General features: G+C 34.1%; 1 protein-coding gene across 3 annotated transcripts in view; it reads left to right on the top strand.

The window, feature by feature from the left end:
• The window catches only part of EPC2 (enhancer of polycomb homolog 2), a 106943-nt gene that overhangs the window by 76327 nt on the left and 7891 nt on the right, over window positions 1-22725 (top strand). For 2 of the 3 annotated variants that reach the window (XM_067741994.1, XM_067741995.1), the window contains exons 4-10: window positions 1693-1899; window positions 8031-8179; window positions 9181-9313; window positions 11702-11893; window positions 15165-15254; window positions 16540-16685; window positions 16795-17138. In XM_067741994.1, coding sequence (XP_067598095.1) covers window positions 1693-1899; window positions 8031-8179; window positions 9181-9313; window positions 11702-11893; window positions 15165-15254; window positions 16540-16685; window positions 16795-17138 — 1261 coding nt within the window. Of the gene's footprint in view, window positions 1-1692; window positions 1900-8030; window positions 8180-9180; window positions 9314-11701; window positions 11894-15164; window positions 15255-16539; window positions 16686-16794; window positions 17139-18092; window positions 18140-22725 lie in introns of those variants that run through there. The other variant, XM_067741996.1, reaches the window with a different exon arrangement.

Raw genomic sequence — 22725 nt, 5'->3', positions numbered from 1 at the left:
TCTTGATTTAATTAGTGAAGGTTATAAAATTTTATCAGAAGCAGAATGACCAAACAGCTGAAGCACGTATAGCATATCACAGCATTGTTTCCCTTTGGTCCCCAGAGCACATGAGAGCTACCAGTTATGCTATGCTCTAAGCATTTGGTGGAATTTTGTTAGATCCAGAAAGCTCTATTTTTATTCTGCCACCGTCCTTGTAGACTTTGGAGGCACACATCACCATTCCAGAGAACTTCAGCTAACAGTGGGAGAGTGTCCACTTAAAGTTGATGTTTGGAAATATTGGTTCTTTTGGTTTGATCTCATGTTTCAGGCTCCGGCTTTCCACTTTAAAGGTCAAGTTACTCGGTGTCTCAGATGCAGTTAAGCTGACTCCACTGAGACTTTGAATAAACCAAAGAATGGCCACTTATAATTTTATTGTCATGTGGACTAGAATACTTGAGTTGATACCGTCTGTATTCTCTTCCTGTGGTCAAACCATCTTGGCAGCCAAATTATAATAAGAAACCAACTAATTAGCTTTAGTAAGCACCATCATAGGACTGGAAGTCCAGGTGATTATTACATTTATTCCATGAAGTTATACCAATATGAGAAGTCAGATCATAGCAAAAATTTATTTGCTAAGTCATGCTTTCTTCAAATGAATTCCTACAACCTGCAAATTGATTAGTATGTTGATCTTAAAATTTCAGTGATAAAAATTTTCCCCTCATTTCCAAGTTTTTAGGAGATATCTCAATTTGTTTTGAAAATGAATCTTCATCTCTAGAATGATAAAAGTAAAAAGATTGGGATAGCATCACTTCAGTAAGGGTTCACAGCTCTAAAACTCCATAATCTTTTTCTAAGCTTCACTATAAATGGATATGTGTAACCCCTAATCCATCTTACTAAAGCTGATTAGCCTCTCTGATCTTCACAAGGAGCAAGGAAACAGATGTGACCAAGCAAATTTCTACAAACTTTACTTTGAGATAATGTCAGCATATATTGGCTGCACTGATAAAGGAGAAATAGATCCCTGAGATGCCACTGTCCCAGACATGACAATGTCATTAACAAAATGAGTGTTTAGAACAAGGATTCTCTAGTATTTAATCAGCTTCGTTAGAGGAATTGTTTATATATGTAATTAGTACAAGAAATTCAAGATTGCATAGTGTTGAGACTTCTGGAAACATGCTAAGTTTGTCCTTTTCAATTTCAAAGGAGGCATGTGTTTATTTAGTTGCAATACGTTGGAAAATATTCATAGTTTATTTTGGAGGGAGGTAAAAAGAAACCACCTGTAAATTCTAGTTTCTGTTGAAAAACAAAAACACTGAAAGAAGCTACTAGACTATTGAAAACTAGTAGATCCTCCAATGTGTGGAATCCCAGAATATCAGAATTTTGAAGGACCCTGGATGTCTTCCAGTTCAAGACTTTCCTGAGTCATAAATCTGTTGTCGTCTTATCATTAATCCAGGCTTCTTAAATATTTTAAGTGGTGGAACGCACTACCTCTTAGGGCAAAATTCTAATTTTGGTAAATCTTAATAAAGTCTTTGTTTGAATTGTGTTTTCTGCCATCATGGTATCTGATCATAATTGTTAGACTGATCACATTTTTTCCTGTAGGTATAGTTTAATTTTAATTTTTTTTAAGCATTGTAGTTGATGACATTTTTATTTTTTATTTAGCTTGTAACACTTCAAGAAGCAAAACTGCTGCTAAATGAAGATGATTACCTTATTAAAGCTGTATATGACTACTGGGTGAGAAAACGTAAAAACTGCAGGGGACCATCCCTCATTCCTCAGATAAAACAAGAGAAAAGAGATGGCTCTACCAACAATGACCCTTATGTTGCCTTTCGGAGGAGAACAGAGAAAATGCAAACTCGAAAGGTAATATGCTGTAGTAGGTCTGCGTCTTACTAGAGCATGGACTTGAGGATATGGGGAGGGGGAAGGGTAAGCTGTGACAAAGTGAGAGAGTGGCATGGACATATATACACTACCAAACGTAAAATAGATAGCTAGTGGGAAGTAACCGCATAGCACAGGGAGATCAGCTATGTGCTTTGTGTCCACCTAGAGGGGTGGGGATAGGGAGGGTGGGAGGGAGGGAGACGCAAGAAGGAAGAGATATGGGAACATATGTATATGTATAACTGATTCACTTTGTTATAAAGCAGAAACTAACACACCATTGTAAAGCAATTATGCTCCAATAAAGATGTTTAAAAAATAAAGAAAGAAAGGTAATATGCAAATTAGATTTAACTGAATGTACCTTGATAGTATTTAAGACCAATATTTTTATTTTGCTGATAGCTTGAGTAATTTTCAGTAATTCGAATATAAAGAGAAGCTAATGACATTGTTGAACTTTATATTAGAAAGGCTGCTATTCAGTAGCTTCTGTCCCCCAGTTGTTTGCAATGTTTATTTAATACCTATGGGCTTTATAAATCTATTGGTTATACCATTTTAGGCTTGCAGTTGAAGTGATGTGAGGAAATTCGTGTTAGGAAGAAAACTCTGAAGTTTTGAATTCTTAAGTAAACTGTACATTCTATACATATCCTCTGTTTGGGAAGCTTAAGAGTTGCTTTGAAACCATATTCTAAATCATGCATGTGAAAATGGACTTTACTCCCTCTAACTACTGTGGGGTCATGGGAAGTTGGGAAAGGTTCATTTTCAAGCCTGTTCTGCTAACAGTCGCAAGTAACACAATGGAACCTTTTTCTCCTTTTCTGAGTTGTCGGTTGTGTCAGATTTCGAATTGACAAACTTGTCCTAATCTGGCTTTCAGAAGCAAGATGAGCCAGAATTTTAAGAGAAATGGGGTCTCAGGCTGTGAAATGATACAGTATAGAAGAAAGCATTATTTCAGATGGTAGTCACTGCCTTCCATTTCTCATAATTAACGGTAAACATCAGACATGGTAACACATTCTCTAACATTGCAGAATATTAGGAACATATAAATGTAAAAACCATGAGGAATTATAATTGGAGGCAAAGCATTTTCTGTGGATTCCTGTTTCTCCTGAATGAGAATGCTTTCTCATTCTCTTGAATGCTTGTCCTTGTCAGCTGTTAATATAACAGCTGTGAAGCATAACAGCTGCCAGGGATAGTACATTATAGGGGAAACTTCCCTACTGGTTAACAACCAGAGTTTTTATAACTCTTTCTTGGATTTCCCAATTGTGTATGACATTCCCTAACCCAGACTGAATTTTCAGTTTGGTGTGTTGGTTCTTAGCTAAGGAAATATTAGCTATTTCTTGAAGATTTAGTGCATTGTTTAGAAAAGACTATAATGAGATGAGTTTGTAAATACAGTAAAGCTTTATAAATATGGACATGAGGAAGGAGAGGTTTATCTGGATTATTGAAAAAATCTGAACTTCCAGTTACTTTTTAAAAGAAATGTAATTGATTCAGATATATTGCAAAAGATAGACTTAGAGCAATGTCTTTTGAAGGAAAAGTACTGTTGGGCTTCTTTTAGTGAATGGGTATGAAGTACTTAAAATTATCCGTATTTATTGACATACAAACAATATTACAAATGTTTAAATATGTTTTATTCTTAAATAGGTTAAATCACTATTTTCTAACCAGTGTGTTTTGAGAATTGCTAGAAATAGGTTCCTGTGTTTAGGCATTTCTCCATTGTGTAATAACTAGGCCAGCATTTTCCTGACACTCTGATTCCTACCCTTTCTCTTACCTGTTATTTTCATCTTCCTCTCCAAGGTGGTATATTTTCTTTTCCAATGGTATTTTTATTCCTCTCTGTTTTCAGTTATGGGACCAAAAACTATTCCCCTTCATGTACACTCTTGCTGCTTAGAAATGTGTATGAGTTTTAAAATGAGAAAGTTAGGAAAGCAATCGAGAGTGGACACCCTAGGTGTTCAGGAGGTGGTCAGGCGTTGAGATATGCAACAATGAATACCAGCTAACAGAGGTCCTCTGCTTCCTTTTCTATTCTCACAAACGTAAAAACATTTATATAGCTGATGCGAAAGCTAGAGTAAAGGACTTCTGAAATATTTGCTTGGAAGTCTATAATTTAATTTTAATCATTAAACTAATGTTTAGTTTGGGAGTGGTTAAGTGCTTTAGGACATTCTCAAATGACATGGTGTTAAGGTACCAGCATCTCTGAGTGCACTGACTGGGAAGTCTTGAATCAGCATATACGTTTATATGTTTAACCCCATAGGTAAAACTGTTAGCGTTTGTGCCTTCTCTCCTCCCTCTGTGTGGCAAGATAGTTAGGAGAGGAAACTTCCAGGGTAGTGGTTCTCAGTCTGGCTGCACATAACAATCACTCGTGAATTAGCCTTGGTTTAAAAAGATCTATAGTTAACTCTAAATTACAGCAGTTTGAAAGCCACTTCCCTATAGATTTGGCAGTTGGTCAGAACTATAATATGTAACTGGAACAAGAAGACAGGAATTTGCTCCAAGCAGAGACAGTTGTGAAGAAGGGTAAAGGGAATTGAGTAGATTTGAATATAGGGAGTAGGGCCATCTTAAAAGCACAGAAAAGATGTCAGTATGAACTTACAGTTTTTAATATTGATACAGCTAGAAATAGATATAGATCTATGCATGGGTATGTACATAAATATATTACAGGCTTATTTCCTAGCTCTGTTTGCGAGAGGGTATAGAAGCAATTACACTCGCATGTAAATCTTGATTTTAAATACTATTTTCCATTAAAGGGAACCAGGACTCCTTAGAAAAATGATTTTAGGTCTGGTGCTAGGAAAGCATAAAGATAAGCTTGGAACATTCTGCTTTGCCAGAATATAAGAATGTGATTGAAGAATGTTGGAGCCATGTTAGAAGGCCTCAGGAGCCAGCTTAAAGGGTGACCCTGCTGATCAGATGTGGGCAAGTTTGTATGTCAAAATAAGGAGAGTAATGGATTATAACCCATAAAGTAACCCATGAGTCTATACTGATGTAAATGGATGAATGGATAGATGGATAAGTAGATGATTGATTGATTGATTGATTGATTGATAGATGAAAGAGAACACTTTTCCTTACCATAGATTTCCAACTTATAAATGTCAGTGGAATGATGGAGTTCAAAAATCACCATTTGGCAACCACCATAGTAGCAATTGTTTCTGGCAAAAGTTAGAATTAATGGAAGCTAAACTGATGGGGGAAATTTGATGAGAAACAAGATGCTTATGTAAGTCCCACAGCATACTTTTCAATTAAAAAAGGAAAAATACTAATTTGACTAGAGAAATCTGGCAAGCACCATCTTAATCAAGTGATCAATGGGGCAGTAATGGGACAAATAGGTATCATTTAACTCCTGATATGCTGAGTGAGAGACACAGTATCTCTTCTGTGATGGTCCTACCAAAAGTTTACAACATGAATTTAATTGTGGAAAAACATCAAAGAAACCCAAACTGAGGAACATTCTACAAAAATAAGTGGCTTCTGCTCTTTGAAACTATCAAGGTTATGATCACCATAGAAAGACAGAGGAACTATTCCAAATTATAGGAGAGTAAAGAGACATGACAGCTAAACACAATTTTAATCCTGAATCGGGTCCTAGACCAGGAAAAAGAATTTATTATTATTAATGAATTTTAATAATAAAGTTATTATTGTCCCATTAATGTCCTTTATAGCAACATTATATAAATATATAAAATATGTATATAACTATTTCTTGCTGTGAAGGACATTAATGGGACAATTGGTGAAATATGAATAAAGTCAGTAAGTTAAGTAATAGTTTTTATATCAATGTTAATTTTCTGATTTCGATAATGGTACTGTGATTGTATAAGAGATTATCATTGTTTTTAGAAAATATATTAAAGTGTTTGGGGATAAAGGAGCATTATATCTTCAACTTTTCTCGAAAATATTTAAAACACCATTGCTAATAGTTTATGTATGTGTGTATGTGTTTATATATATACATGTATATTGTGTCTTAGTTCATTTGAGCTGTTGTAACAAGAATGCATTAGACTGGGTGGCTTAAACAGCAAACATTTATTTCTCAGTTCTGGAGGTTGGGAAGTCCAAGTTCCAGGTACCATCAGATTTGGTGACTATTGAGGGACCACTTTCTGTTTCATAGATGGTCCTCTTGCTGTGTCCTCACATGGCAGATGGGGCAAGAGATCTCTCTGGGGTCTCTTAGGGTACTAATCCATTCTACAGGACTCCCAAAGGCCTTACCTCCAAATAAAAATCACGTTGGAGAGTTAGGATTTCAACATATGAGTTACCAGGAGATGCAAACATTCGGTCCATAACGATGTGTATGTACATACATATATAGATACATACATAAAGAGAGATACATAAAGCAAGTGTAAAATATTAACCTTTGGAGAATCTGAATGAAGATATATGGGAATTCTTTATACTTTTTTTGTAACTTTTTTGTAATCTGAAATTATTTCACAATAAAAGGTTACAAAGTAGAGCAGAAAGGGCAGGACTGGGGTAAAGAAAAATTAGGAACACTAGTTATTTGGGCCTAAAGAGAGCGGGAAATGAATGAGTAAGAAAGGAGAGAAGCATACAGTCCAAGAGGAACCCTTAGTGAAAAGGAGGACAATTTTAAAAGGTTCTGGTGCACTTTTGGTTCAGCTGCTATTATTATTCATCTTTTGAATCTGTATATCTCTCATTCTTATTAGACTTTAAGCCTTTTGAGCATAGGGGACATGTGCAATACTTTGTACAGAGTGAGCACTTTTAATATTTGCTCTTGGTAATGTTAGTTTTTTTTCATTCGGAAGGTATTATTGCTGCCTGGTTACAAAAAAATATTTGCTTAATACCATGCTTTAGATTTTTGCCTTTTCTCACATAGTACTGCTGAAGGGGGAAAAAAGATTGATTTCCTTTGGATAAGATAAAAGAATGATTTATTAACATAGTATTTTTTAATATTCAGTATGCACTACCTTAATGGGACTTAGTTTAGGTAATGTTTTATAGGTGATGATTAATTTTCAAATACAAGTAACTATACACAAAAGGAAAAAAGTAAAACTTTGAATCTTCCTCAAGTTTTATTTTCTCTTTCATAATCCTCCAGTATGAAACCTGGCTTTCTTTGGGTTCTTTCTAATGTCATATTGCTTTATTAAGTCAGGTATGGAAAGCTTGCTTAAATGCAGTCTGTCTAGACATATAGAATGAGGGGTGGTAGTGGTCTATTTTAAAACAAATAGTTCCATGCCTAATATAAAGTAAGTATTCTGTGGATATTTGATTGAACAAAATATTTTTATTAACAGTTACTTTTATATGCAAATGATGCTGCTAATTACAATTGAGCCTTCTCTAGTTATGATAGGACTATCACCTGTGAGTTAGTTCAAGTTACTTCTTACAGTTCAAAGTAAGAACTTCTAATGAAATTCAGACTTTTCACTGGATGTCTTTTCTACTCTGTAATTAGGTGTTACTACACTGAAGCATGATCATTCGATTCCTTGAGATCCTTTATATCCCATAATCAGTTTTATATCTGAGTTTCTGAAGTGAAGCTTTGCTTATCATTATGATTGTTTACACTGTAGTGTATTGAACTGTCCAGCCCCCAAATAAGCTTCTCATTTTAGCTATTTTTAGGTAACCTTGATTTGACAACTCTTTCCCTCTGTCATTGCAAAATACCTTGTAACCAAATGAAAAGACTGCATTTTTCTGATATAGTAGGTTTTGTTTCAGACAGACTTTAAAAATTTTATTTACATTGGAATTATCCCTTCTATGTCATTCCATCTTTTCAACAGCTGGCAACATTTTTTTTTAATATTTATTGAGATATTTGCTTATACTTTTATTTTCAGAGTTAAATAGGTCCTCTTAATGTAGTTGCTTTTTAGATGATTTTTTAACATTTTGCTTTTATAGAATGAATTTGGGTCTGATAAGATTTTGTTGAATGAAGCTGGAAATGTGGACAATTGGATTTATTCTTCTAAACTTGTTATTTTCAATAGAATCGTAAGAATGATGAAGCCTCTTATGAAAAGATGTTGAAGCTGAGACGAGAGTTTAGTAGAGCTATAACAATTTTGGAAATGATTAAGAGAAGAGAGAAAACAAAACGAGAATTATTGCACTTAACCTTAGAAGTTGTGGAAAAAAGGTAACATTGCTACTATTACAAACCAGTAACAGCTTTAGTCAAATGATAGGCAAAATGTAACCAAATTTAAGCTTTATAACAACTGAAATTGATTATATAACAAAATCTACATTTTTTGAAAATTGTGATTACTACTTTTTTGTTTTAAAAATCAGATTAAGTTACCAGTTCGGGTTGCAAATTTGGGGGATATTTTTGTGTGTAGTGTATATCCGTTATATATGTAATTTTTTGTTGTTGTTGCAGAATCATTGAGTTGTATTTAGAAAAGAACTTGGAGATCATTTTATCCAGTTCTCTGAATTAAAGTTTCTATTAAACAAAATTTGAGAGAGATAAATGTTTATTTGATTTTATTTTCTGATTAGTTAGGAAATACTTGTTTCATTGCATTTTGAAAATGTATTCTCTGATGTAATCATCCTTTTCCTACATAATTAAGTAGACTGTGCTAAACCTAACAAAATTTTGTGTGTTTGCTGAGGTAAGCATTCTAAACATCATTTCCTAGTGCTTGAAAATATAAAATATATGAGGATTCCGTCTTCTGTGTCCCTTAGAGATTAGATGGGTGGGGGTGGGGGATGGTTTTGTTTTTACTAAATCCCAAATATGGGCTTCTTTATTCCCGTAAGTTTTCTCTCTTAAGAATAATCTGATTGGGCTTCCCTGGTGGCGCAGTGGTTGAGAGTCCACCTGCCGATGCAGGGGACACGGGTTTGTGCCCCGGTCCGGGAAGATCCCACATGCTGCAGAGCAGCTGGGCCTGTGAGCCATGGCTGCTGAGCCTGCGCGTCCGGAGCCTGTGCTCCGCAACGGGAGAGGCCACAACAGTGAGAGGCCCACGTACCGCAAAAAAAAAAAAAAAAAAAAGAATAATCTGATTAATTGTTGGCTCTGTTTGATTAGTTGTGTTCCAAGTAAATGAAGTATCATTGGTTTTTTATTTCTTTTTTATTTTTAAACTGTAACATTTTCTTATATATTATTTCCTTTTCAAGATATCATTTGGGAGACTATGGTGGTGAAATCCTTAATGAAGTGAAGATCAATAGATCAGAAAAAGAGTTATATGCCACTCCAGCAACTCATCATAATGGAAATCATCACAAAGTCCAAGAATGTAAAACTAAGGTGAGTATCTTCTGGGGAGAAGCATCTATGGTAGTATTGATCAGATAGTTGTTTTCTGAAGTTGTCTTATAATAGTTTGGTTAAAGAAGAAAGTTATTAACATGCTTGAGTTCCTACTTTTTGCCAAGCACTTTGCTAGGATTTTTTATACACACGTTGATTCATTAATCCTTATAACTTCCCTTTGAGATAGATTTTTACCTCTGTGTGACTTCCAGATCATAAAGTTGTTAAGTGGCAGAGTCTAGGTCTAACATCAAAGACAGTGTGCTTTCAACTATGCTGTCTGCTTCTTTATAGAATATGGGTAATTAAAGCTTAGTTATTATCACGAGCCTTAGCAAATCCTGCATCGTAGTGGCAGGCATCAAAATCTAAAATTAAAGCTTTCCTCATTGAGACTATTGGAAGTTATTCTTTTTGTCATCACCATTGCCATAACCAGCATTTATCAGTTGCTATCTGTCTTGACTTGAAAAAGTCCTGTAACTTCTGGATCACAGTTTCTTCCTAATAAAGAGCACTAGTAATTACTTTAGTTTCTTAGACTGAAGAATTATATTTATTCATTATTCACTGTTCCAAGTGAATATTAAAGTATTCAGTTGAAAAATACAAAAATTAATAAAACCTTTAAGGAGCTTAGATGTTAAAAAGAAACAGGTTATTGGCTGAGCATTTAGACAGTAGAGCTGTACTGTGTAGCAAGATTTTAAAAGTGACTTAGGGTGTTTGTGGAAAATTCATCTTTTAAAAATGTGCACAATCCTCAGTTTTCATGGGTTCATTCCTAAAGGTCAAGGAAGAATGTGGAGCAGGAAGACTCCTCCATTATTCAACTCATGTCAATTCAAACAGCAAAGTTCTTTCTTATTAATCACAGGCATCTAGCCCACCTACCCTTTAAATCACACTTGCTTCGCCATAAATAATACAATAAATGTCATTTTGTACATTATTTTAAAAAATCCTTTTTAGATAAATCAATGCTTTTCCAAGGCATATTATTGGTAGGCGTAGAATATGAAAATCTCAACCCCAAATTACTGACAGAATCAGCCTTTGTTATATATTGATTCTTATTTTAGATCATCTTTAAGATTAAACACCCACCCTATTTAAATATTAATTTTAGAAATATGGTTGCATCCATTGTTGCTCTACCCTGTTTCACATAGTTAACTATATTTCCTTTGTCACACATCCCACCTTAAAATATAAGTAGTTTCTGAGAAGTTGGGGGTTTCTTTTTGATGGCATAGCTACATCCATTGTATAAAACCATTTATATCTCAGTAACTTGGCATTTAAGCAACATTTTCATCATGTGTAACATTTTTGACCCTAAAGTAGTTTTTACAAAAATCTGAGCTACATGGGGAAAGGTATAACTTCCTCAATATTTTTACACTTTCATAGTGCTTGTACTTTGATGCTTAGAACAGTCATTTTCAAACTTTTTAAAGTAGTAGATCTCTGTCTATTAAAAGAATGCCAAGGGCTTCCCTGGTGGCGCAGTGGTTGAGAGTCCGCCTGCCGATGCAGGGGACACTGGTTCGTGCCGTGGTCCGGGAAGATCCCACATGCCGCCGAGCGGCTGGGCCCGTGAGCCATGGCCGCTGAGCCTGCGCATCTGGAGCCTGTGCTCCGCAACGGGAGAGGCCACGGCAGTGAGAGGCCTGCGTACTGCCAAAAAAAGAAAAAAAAAGAATGGCAATATGTTAAAACAGAAACAGAGCTGCTCTGTTGAGGAGAGGTGGGTGCTAGAACCCACCCCATCAGTCAGTCTCTTTGCCAGATGGCCTCTCACATACCACCACTGAACTCTGGGGTACCTGAGAACAGTTTGATTATTGTTCAGTTGAGGCAGTAATTATTCATTTGAAAAAGTGAAGTTTTTTTCCTAATTAATAAGCTTATCTGTCTCAAAAAAGTTACCCCACATGTAGGCATTTTTAAAAATTGAAAATGAGCATAGAAATGAATTATGAATTTATAATCTAATTCAAGTCATTTTAAAAATAAAAATAGTTGTTAATTTTCATCATTAATTAGTAGATTTAAATAAAATTAAAATATAATTTAAATACTTTTTAAATGCTGGATTGCATAATAGAACAATTTTTAAAAATCATTAACATCTTAGTTTAAGTATTGATAACAATGTAAAAAGTAAATTTAAGTGTCATAATTATTTTTCACTGTAATTTGTGAAAGCAAAACATTTTTCAGTTTATGGTCACATAATAATTTTTGCATATTAAAACCAGAAAGTAAAATCACCTCTGGGGTAAAAATGTATGTTTTTTAAAGAGCAGTATAGTTTTTCGTGCTTTCTAAAATGATTTTCATTTCTTCCTTTTGGGGGAAAAATCGTCATGTAAACAGCACCCGCATCATTTGTCTTTGAAAGAAGAGGCTTCTGATGTGGTTCGTCAAAAGAAGAAGTACCCAAAGAAGCCTAAAGCAGAGGCCTTGCTAGCGTCTCAGCAGCCCGCTCCTGAGACACTGCCTGTGATCAATAAGAGTGACATTAAGCAGTATGACTTTCACAGCTCAGATGAAGATGAATTTCCACAGGTGCTTGTTTTAAAACTATTTTAAAGACATTTTCCTCTAGTCTTTTGTATTGCTATATTTTAAAACATAATTGACATCTTAGAGTTTTGATTCTTGCTTTCTTCGCCTAATGTTATGACATAAACAGTTTCCACGTTATTTATGTTTGTTACTGAAATGGTATTTGCTTCTGTTATTTTCTATCAGTTGAATAAAGTTTATTCTGTTGTGTAGCATTTAGGTGGTTTTCAGCTTTCCCTTTTACAAAAATTGACATCTCTACCTCTTCCCTCTGTATTTAAAATAGATTATTAGAAATGGAATTCCTGAACTAAAGATTATAAATATTTTAAGACATTTAATACATCATTGTAAATATTCACCAACAATAATTCCACCAGCATTGTATTTTACAACTTTTAATGTAAATTCTGCTAATTTGTTTGGCAATAACTATTTGATTCTAAAGAAAATTTAGAACTGGTTCAAGTTTTAACTTGTGAAAATAATTATTTGGTTATATCACAACAGTTTTATAGCAAAATGTTTGCAGTGTAAAAATCTTAATTTTTGTTTCATATGTGCTATCTTTAAAACAAGACCTTATCTTATATATTAAAGGATCAATTTAAAACATACATTGTTTAGCACCTGATCTAGCAATGCCCTCCTTTTTTCTTTTCTGTATGTTGTAGGCAACCTAAAGAGAGTACTATAACAAGCTTTATCATATTTTAACATTTTGACTTACTTGATTTAAAAAACATTTTTTTTTAACCAACATGACAGATATGTTTGGGAGCAAGACAGTTCATAAAACACCTTGTTGTTGTAACTATTTAAAATCTAGAGTTTACATAAAACTTGTCCCCTTTGGCTAGATTATATTAGTTTTATTCTTTTGTAGATGATTTAGTTTTTCTACCCCAGATAATATTTTAGCATTCATACGCGTTGTAACAAATGCACAAAAATGTGTTTAATTTCGTATGCCCTTAAAAAGCACTTAAATGAAATCATTTATTAAAATTGTCAGAGGATCATGTAGTTAGACTCAGGCAGGGCTTTGAATAGTCATGGGACATTAATTAGATGACATTTGAAGGAATGAGAGAACAAATAGTAGGTCTTTCCCAGGTAGAAGATGTAGGGAAGGCCTCAAGGCAGAGAAAACAGCATATTAGAGGGAACTGCTAGCAGTTTGGCATTGCTGGAGCATAAAACACAAAGGGGAAGGGAGGTGAACGGAATGATGCCTGGAGTAGTAGTCAGATGGCAAATGGCCTCTATCGACATTATATATACTGAGAAGTTCTTAAAGAATTTTAAGTAAGAAATGACATAGTTAGATAAATGCATTTATAAAAGCCAGTAAAGTTTTGCTGTACACTCCCAGCCCTTTAAGAATGATGCCAGGGGGATACTATGTCCAGTAGAAACTTTTCCCTTATTGCTAGAATCAGTCCATCCATCCTGATAGACACACTCAGCATACTAGTCATATATTCCTCATCTATTAAGGGATCTTCATTTCTGTTCTAAATTCATATGTTTATTCATATAGTCCCCATTCCCACATGAAATTGCATTTTGAAACTTTTAGGTTCCTCTGAGTCCTTATACTAGGTCTTTGACAACATTAATTTTTAGAATGGTATTCCCCTGTTGCTAAACTGTAGGTAGGCATGTACCTAGAGTTGGACATTATTCAGTGAGGCAGCTATTTAGAATGTAGCTCTTACAAAATCAGGATTTTATTGCTAAAAAGATAATTAAAATAATATATGCTTCTTCTTTGTCCAATAAACAAGAACAAAGGAATAGGGAGCCTTAAGAGAACAAGCATTTTAACCAGACTTCTCCAACTGATTTGCAGCAGAGCAGAATAAAAACCCAGTCTCTTCTCGATCATGCTTCTGATTCTCCTAACATCAGCTCTCTCTTCCTATGTCTCAGACCAAATCCTGGAATCCCCTCCTGGGGTAGTCAGGAGGAAGGGATGCAAAAAATTTCTGAGGCTTTGTGACATCTCCTGTATATATTTTAAAAGAGGTAGATGATTTGTAAAGGAATCAAAGTGTAAAATTCACATTTGGGATTTCCTTTCAAATTTCAGGTTTGGGTTTTGTTCCCCAGGAAGAAGAATTAGCCCCAGCTTACTATTTCTGTGTCTCCCCCATAGTGTGGTGGAGGTATATTGGAACCTCAAACAAATGCCTTTCTCCCCTGGATGACCCTGCTCAGTGGTAATTACCACAGTTTGGAAATAATGTGGAGAAAGCATTTTTCCTCTCAAAATAGGAAGAGAGGGATTCGTGAGGTAATTTGCAAGTAAAAATGGTTGAGTCAGCGTTGTCAGAAAAAGAGATGTACTCCAAAGTGAAATTGCGAGACAACTGAAACTTAAGTACTAAAACTTTTTTTTTTTAATTTTAACCATTATGGGTAGAAATTTATCTAAACCATATTATTTCCCTGCCATATCAGAGTATATTTGTATTTCATTTAATCTGTTTTTGATGACATTTATAAAGTTTGCTGTTGTATAATATATCAGTGCTGCCCTAGAGGTCCACTCAGATTATGTAGGGATATTTGACCTAGTATCACTTGGTCCTGTGCTTTTTAATATGTGACAGCTTTTTGAAAGTCTTTATTCTTTTGCTGTCAGGTGGTGGGCTTAGTACTTCTCTCTGCAACCAGTCTGCTTACCTTTTAGTGGGTCCTCTTTCCTCTTCTGATTCTCTGCTTCTGATCTGCTAAATTTTAAAAGTGATTTATAAAAATGAGGGGAAATAAGGGACTCCCCTTTGAGTGAAATGTATGACCTTTTTGTCTTGGGGATGGGAGGCTATTCATAAACCTTTTTTATCTTCCTAGTTTTGGACTTTATTATAGAGAAATAAAGTTATTGTGTAAAAACATCTCTACTTATAGGTGAAGCATAACTATTATTACAAAGTATTTATGGCCACGTATAATATTTACAAAATGTAAATGGGATATATAAAAACCATACTAATCTTTTTAAGCCTATAATCCTTGCATGTTCAGAAACAGTTAGGCAATAATACCATGTGAGCTCACCTGCAAGAACCAGTCCATTAAGAATAATGATTTTTAACCATAGAAAAATTTTGCTAATCTTTAAATGTTTTGGGGAATTCACTGCCTACTGTATGTAATATAGGAGTGATTCACTGTTTGTGATCAGATTCTAATTTTAGACCATTACAAAGATTGTTGACTTTTGATAACTCCTAAATGGAATGCTTCATGCCTCTTTTTCTAGGTACCGTCCCCAATATCAGAACCTGAAGAAGAAAATGATCCTGATGGTCCCTGTGCTTTCAGGAGGCGGGCAGGATGCCAGTATTATGCTGTAAGAACTTTATTTTTTGTGGTGTTTTTGTGAACTGGAATTAACAGGTAACTCATGTCAGGGTGACTTAGTCTTGATCTAAAAATGGGAAGTCAATCAGCATTTTTTATTTAATATCCCCTATGCAGATACCGATAAAAGATGCTCGAAGGTACTGAGTCCTTTCAAAGGAGATCAGAACCCTTTATTTGGAAATTGATTACTGCTCATATTTTAGAAATCTAGCTCACTTTGGGCTTTAACTATTACTTCAGCAGTTACGACAGCTACTCACTATGTCATTGCTGGAGTTAGGTGAGCCCAGAATCTCTAATGGAACCCTAGATGGCTGATGAATGTTTATTGAAATTTACTTTTGGGCAAGCCCATCTTTTCCATACAAACCCAGTAAGTATCAAACATAAAGGAATCATTTTTAAACCTCCCCCATGGCAATATATTGTCAAATAATTATATTCATAACTTTTTGTCCCACTTAGAAAATGCTTTGTGCTGTTAAGTCAAGTTTTGGTGCATATTATATCAAGGAATGACCCTCACTTCCAGATGCTAAGGTTTCAAGTAAGGTGTAATGATGGAGTAGTGAGGATGGCTCTCATATATGGCTTTTGGAGACCTTTTTTCTTGTTGCATTATGGTAAACATATACACTTACAGCTTTTTCAGGTGTGTGTGTGTGTGTGTGTGTGTGTGTGTATGTATGTATTTAATGTAGGAGAGGTGTAGAGAATTGTTTATAAGTTATGTGTTTGAGAAAAAGGAGACAGAAAGTGGTAACATAGAAAAATAGAATGCTAGAAGAAATAGGAAGGCAAAGAAATGGACTGTATGTTCTTACAAGTAAAGAGGAAGTATGAATTTGACACATGCATACCTTCTTGAAGTGCAATTTTTACTCCAAAAAATTTCCTTCTAGTTTATCTCTGTAGGAAGTCTATAAATTACTAACTTCATTATCTCTACTTTTCTACATAAATGTTAAAAGCCACATTATTCTTTAAAGATATATTTCTTTTAAAATATAATATTATCTTAAATGTATTTGTAGTCACAAACTAAATTTAGTTTGAGTTATTTTGGTGAGTGAACTTTTAAGTCAGTTTTGTAGAATTTTACCTGGTTAATATTTAAACCCTAATTTTAAAGTTTTATATCTAAATTTTAATTTCTCTGCTAATGCTGTAGTTACTTTATTTTTATCATGATTTAACTTTTCTTCATTTCAGAATCATTCCATGAGTTTTTATTTTATTTTATTTTTATTTATTTATTTATTTTTTTGCAGCCTCGTTTGGACCAAACTAACCATTCGTTTGAAAATTCAGAATTGGTAGATTTGGATAAGTTGAGATACAGGCATTGCCTTACAATGCTCACAGTCCCGAGAAGATGTATAGGATTTGCAAGGAGGCGAATTGGCAGAGGTGGAAGGTAAACTATTTGTTTTGACCTGGTTTTTGTTTACAAGCTGGAAGGGAGGGTATAAAGAAAATGTTGTTAAGTTCTTCTAGGTAATATTTGGCTTTATATTGCTTTTCAGGGTCATAATGGACCGGATATCCACAGAACATGACCCAGTCCTGAAACAGATAGACCCTGAAATGCTGAATGGTTTTTCAAGCGCTTCCCAAACTATAGACTTTTCTTCTAATTTCTCTCGGACCAATGCTTCCAGTAAACATTGTGAAAATAGACTGTCCCTTTCTGAAATATTAAGCAATATCAGATCATGTCGACTACAGTGTTTCCAGCCAAGGCTACTAAATTTACAGGACAGTGATAGTGAAGAATGTACCTCAAGAAAACCAGGGCAGACTGTGAACAATAAAAGAGTTTCTGCAGCATCTGTAGCTTTATTGAACACCAGCAAGAATGGCATATCAGGTAAGTTGTCACTTTGTTAAAAGTATATCCTCTTCTCCTTAATTTTTCATTATCCACTAAATAGACTCTCAGGGTGAATTTTGAAGGTTTATTTTCATGATCCTACTGAGGAAAGGAACTTTATCTTAACCTATTACATTTTTTTTCCAACCTAAGAAAGTAAACTCTATTATTGTGGTTCACATTTTAACCAAAATGTCCTAACTGATACCTATAAAACCACTGGCTTGTATTTTGAATGTGTGTGCCTGGTATGGTGAACGTGTAGGCACAATGCATAGGGAATTCCCTGTGGGCAAAGTGGTTATAAGCTGCTGTCAGATCATCATAGCACAATACTGTCTGCTTTTGTTAAAGAAAATTTTCATTTTATTATATTAACTTTGCTTAAATGTAAGCATTGCTTCTCAGGAGTACCATTAAAAGTTTTCTTTCTGAAAAATGATTTTTAAAGAGGTTCCCTATGAATAGTTGTAATTTTGGTCTGATAACTTACCTCTCTAATTGAGATTGGAAAGGTTTTTCCTCTTAAGAGACATTGTATTCAAATTAATATACATAGGCATTATAAAATAATATAACATCTAGAGGATCTAAAATGTAATCTTGATTTGTTTTCTTCTGTGGATAGTCTTCTCTTTATCACATGTATACAAGTATGTATAATTTATAAATGTCTTTGTAATGTATACATTGCAAAAAAATGCGTGGTATCCAGAGGCAAAGCTAGATGTGGCTTGACTTATACTATTGATATTCTTTCTTTCTCTAAAATGTATATATTTCTAAATTATTTCCTAGATGGTGCATTTTAGTATGCAAAATTGTTGTTAAACTTCTTCAAAGTGATTTTAAATCATTTTAGGTTGACATTTGGTCTCAATAGTGTTCCGTCTTTCTTAATTACTGAACTGTTTATTTTCAAACTTGACTTAGACATTTATCTATTTAAAGGTTGTTATGGAAAATTGGATTTGTTTGAATGATTGGAAGGTGGCATATCATTTCTCCAAATTAGTTGGTTAATTTTCTCCCAAACGAATTTAGGTAAGGAAAATGGCATCCCGTTATATAAAGTTCATGAGTCTGTGAAGTTTAATGACCTTTTGAAGCTCAGATGGATAAATACCTATTATGACTTCAGGTTGCAGGATTCTTAGAAATCTAAAAATAGTAGGAAGTTGACGAATATTAGGTCAAATCTTTTTTTGAGCCAACTCTAAGACATTGTTCAAATTATTTAACTTAACTGGAATTCCTGTACCAAAAATTACTCACAATAGTTTTTGCCAAAAAGTGAGTTTAAAAACATCATATATAGGCATTTATAATTAGATTTGACCATAGATTGAAGTTTTTCTCTACCAATGAATACCGTAACAAAAAAGTGATTTTAATATGTTCCTTAAGTTGAATATGGCCAAATATTTGCAGCTTTCTACTGTACATTCCTGATACACTCCAGATCTATGTGACTCGACTGTTTTCCAGAAAATGTTTGTTGCGCATGTTATTATATCATCAGTACTCTGTATGTATGGATTCAGAATGTAACGTAAATAATTCCATACAGTCAGTTCTAGAATTTTATGACACTACCATATATCAGCATAAAATAAGCATTTAAAGTATTATTTTAGGCATGCATGCACTTCTCAGGGAACTTAAATCACAAATATGCAATGCTAACATCGTAGATAATAAGCCTTTTTTTATTTTTGCCTTTCCCCTACCATCAGAAAAAAAATAGTAGTTTTGGTCTGTGTAATTTTTCCTGCCTTATGTTTATGTATGTTATGTAATGGTACTATGTCTCAACTTAGTACCATTTCTTTCTTCCCTTAAAAAAGTTCAAGGTTTAAGCAACAGCTAAGCTACATTAGAATCAATGTTTTAGAATCAGGTCTTTCAAATAGGTATTTAATTTTTTATTACTAGAGTAAAGGATTTTGTTCAAGTTTTTTTCTCTGCTAACTATGACCCTCTAGTCATTGAGGCCACAAGGTGTTTTGTTTTTAACAAATTTCTTTTGTTTCAAAATATTAGGCACGGTGTATAAATTCATAATGAAACAAGTCTTTTTAACAGCAGTTTTGTAAACAGCTGAAAAGCTATGGCAGTATTTTTGTTTGTATGGGGCACACCATGCCGCATGTGGGACTTCAGTTCCCCTACCAGGGATCAAACCTGGTCCCACGGCAGTGAAAGTGCGGGGTCCTAACCACTGGATTGCCAGGGAGTTCGCCTGTGGCAGTTTTAAGTACCCACCTGTACCAGTTATATTCATTACATAGTTTCTCAGTTCTGGATAGATCATTTTAAGTGGATTCAGTTATAATTCAGTAAATATTGATAGAAATTCCTTTTCTACCTAAAGAGAAGGTTATAGGAATTTTTTTAAGTTATATTTTTATATTTGATGGACATGTACAAAAGAATTGAATCTTCATATATTTGGTTTCTTTTAATCTGTGTGTCTAACACTTTTGCCTTCTGCTTACTCTTCGTGGACTTGATCAGGAGAGCATGCATGTCTTTAAGAGTAACAGGACTGATATTCGTCAGTTACCTGGCAGAGAGTCAAGTACTGAATTTTGTTTCACAGCTGGGAAATCCCGGCAAATAAAGGATTTAATCAGAAATAGAAACCTGACATATATACATATATACACTATTGATACTATGTATAAAATAGATAACTAATAAGAACCTACTGTATAGCACAGGGAACTCTACTCAGTGCTCTGTGGTGACCTAAATGGGAAGGAAATCCAAAAAAGAGGGGATATGTATATGTATATACGTATATGTGTATGTATATACATATATGTATATATGTATATGTATATATGTATACGTATATGTATATACGTATACGTATAGCTGATTCTCTTTGCTGTACAGTAGAAACTAACACAACATTGTAAAGCAACTGTACTCCAATAAAAATTTTAAAAATAAATAAATAATGGAGGAAAAAATAAATAGAAACCTGATATACTTGACAATAATATTTATTTGTATCACAAGTTCCTTAGTTCTTTAAAAAAAAAAAAACAACCTTGAACTTGAGGGCCAATGGCAAAGTATTTTCTTACTTTTATGTTGTTCTTAACCCAGTTAATGTTTTTCAAGTCATAATCTCTGTGTCCTGAATGTATTCTAATTATTATTTTCAATACGGTACTGAATGGACTTAAAGGGAAACAAATAGAACTGTGTGTCATAGTTATTAGTAAGAACTAAAGACTTCATTTAGTTAACTGTTAAATAAAAGTATGTTTTCTTAATTGAAAATCTCTTCTCAAAGAATAGAAGCAGGACAGAAAGGAAAGATAGATGTGCTGAACATAGCAAGTGGATAACCAAGGAAAATTAAGTTTATACATAATTATTTAGGATCTAATATATGCAAAGCACTATGTTAAGTGTTTAAAAGTTGCAGAGTTTTAGAAGACAATAATCCTTACCTTCAAGGAGCTTATACATGGATTATACATGACAGATATTATATTCTTTATATAAATAGGTGGTAAAGTTTTCAGTCATTTGAAACTGCAGTATTTAACTATTCTTTTGAGACACTATTCTTAAATCCTAACCTTAAGCAAATATATTTCACATCTAAAAGTAGCATTGCTTGTTCAGACTTGAAGGGCTGGATTAATTTGCTTTTTTTTTTTTTAGCATCTTTAAGGATTAATTTACTTTTAATCTTGGTTTAGACTAAAGTATCGTTGCAAGTTAACATGTTTTTTCTTTTCTCATTTGTATTGTATACTGAATAGATAGATACTAGCAACTCTTCTTGAAGCTTTTGACCAGATTCAAATATCTTAATATTACCAGTTTGTAAAATCAGCAACATTTTGGGCAGTTTTCCAAGAGAAATTCCTGGTTTTTAATTTTTCCAGTGTCTTTTCCCATTCTTTTTAAAATTGCCATAAAATGTTTGCAAGCATAAAAGTTTTAAGAAAGGTAAAACTATGTTTTTAACAACTAGCTAAGGTACTCACAAGGATTTATTTTTTTAGTTAGGGTCACTTCTAAGGGTAGGAAATGGATTCAGACTTCAGGAGTTTAAAAGATTTTAGTTTGACTGCTAAAGGAAAAATATTGAAATTTCAGTTATAACTATTTAGCTTGGATGTCGGAAGTTTAAATGGATCTTTAGTCTGTTTTCTTTATCTTCACATCTCATTTGTTCCTCATTCCCCACCCCCTTCACCGTCTCACCTCCCATCTTCACCCTCATTATTATCCCCACAGTTTTTCAGTTTATTCATTAGTTACATTATAGGATGTGTAGTCCTGGACAGGTAATGTCGTCTTTCATGGATTGGAAGATTTGTCCTCAGAGTAGCTCCAGTGTTTTTATGTGAACTTTTACCTGATTCCTTGCTATGACCTAGAAGGTTTAAAATAGGATCTCTCTCCCCCTCCATATAGCCCCAGATCTAGCTTTTAAAACAAACAAAAATTGCGTATAGTCAGCATTGCTTCAACAAAGCATGTATTAAAACTTTTATAACAAAGACCTGCCTGGTAGGTGAAGAAGTGCTGAATAATATATTCATTTCGACTTTTAGATAATCTTTCCTACCACATTAGATGTTCTTCATTAAGCTACAAAAACTTGGTCTCAGCTAGTGTCTTTAAAAATTCATGGCTTCCCAAGAATTCATCATCTTAGCCCACTTTGAGAAACACTGCATTAAAAGTTAAAAGACTATTTTAAAAAGGCAGCAGGTACAAGCCCAAAAATCATATGTTTATATTCTGTTGTGGGGCGGTCATCCAGAAAATACAGAAGGTGTTTTGATTAGATTTTTCTTTTTATTAGTTTATCAATGAAACATCAGTACAGAGTTGACAAATACTTGTAAAGATTTCACACGTACTCAAGAATATATTCTCCATGGGCCCAAGTTTAAGGAACAGTGATCTAGGGCTTTAGAATCAATACAGCAGTGTAAAATCTAGTGGAGACGCCTAGAGCATGTTTTTGATGGATCACTGTCAGATTATGAGAGGGAAAGGTGATGAGGGACCAACCTAGCAGAACCACCTTATAGGAACCACATGCCTGAAAGGTGAAGAAAGAAATGAGGGATGCCTAGGATCTTTGAAAACAGAATCAACATTCTAAGGATGGTGACAAGTGTTCTAAGAAAAAGTACATGGATTCATCTGAGGAGTAAATCAGACCGATAAACCCAAGATAGGTAAAGAGCCAGGTACAAAGAAAGCCAGAAAGGTTAGAGGCTTAGTGAAAAACAGACTGTCAGTTATATACACAAAATATTTAGAAATGCAAGTGTGTTATTAATGTACAGAATGACATATTTGCATACGTAAAAGGGGAAATTCTGTAACATGTGACCTATTAGAATGTGTTACCCAGGGAGATTTGCAAAACTCCTTACTTAGGGAAAGGAACACTTCCTGTCTGTCTGGAATAGTGAAATATTGCCTTCACAAAACAATCAGAGTGTGGTTACTTTTAAACTGACAGGACTTGGAGGTGTGGGGTAGGGGAGATGGATGACCAGCATGGATTTTACTTTTAAGCTAGCAACTCATGAGA

The sequence above is a fragment of the Pseudorca crassidens genome, chromosome 6 (genome assembly GCF_039906515.1).
Source record: "Pseudorca crassidens isolate mPseCra1 chromosome 6, mPseCra1.hap1, whole genome shotgun sequence".
Taxonomy (NCBI): domain Eukaryota; kingdom Metazoa; phylum Chordata; class Mammalia; order Artiodactyla; family Delphinidae; genus Pseudorca; species Pseudorca crassidens.
This window is presented reverse-complemented; position numbering and strand designations above follow the sequence as displayed.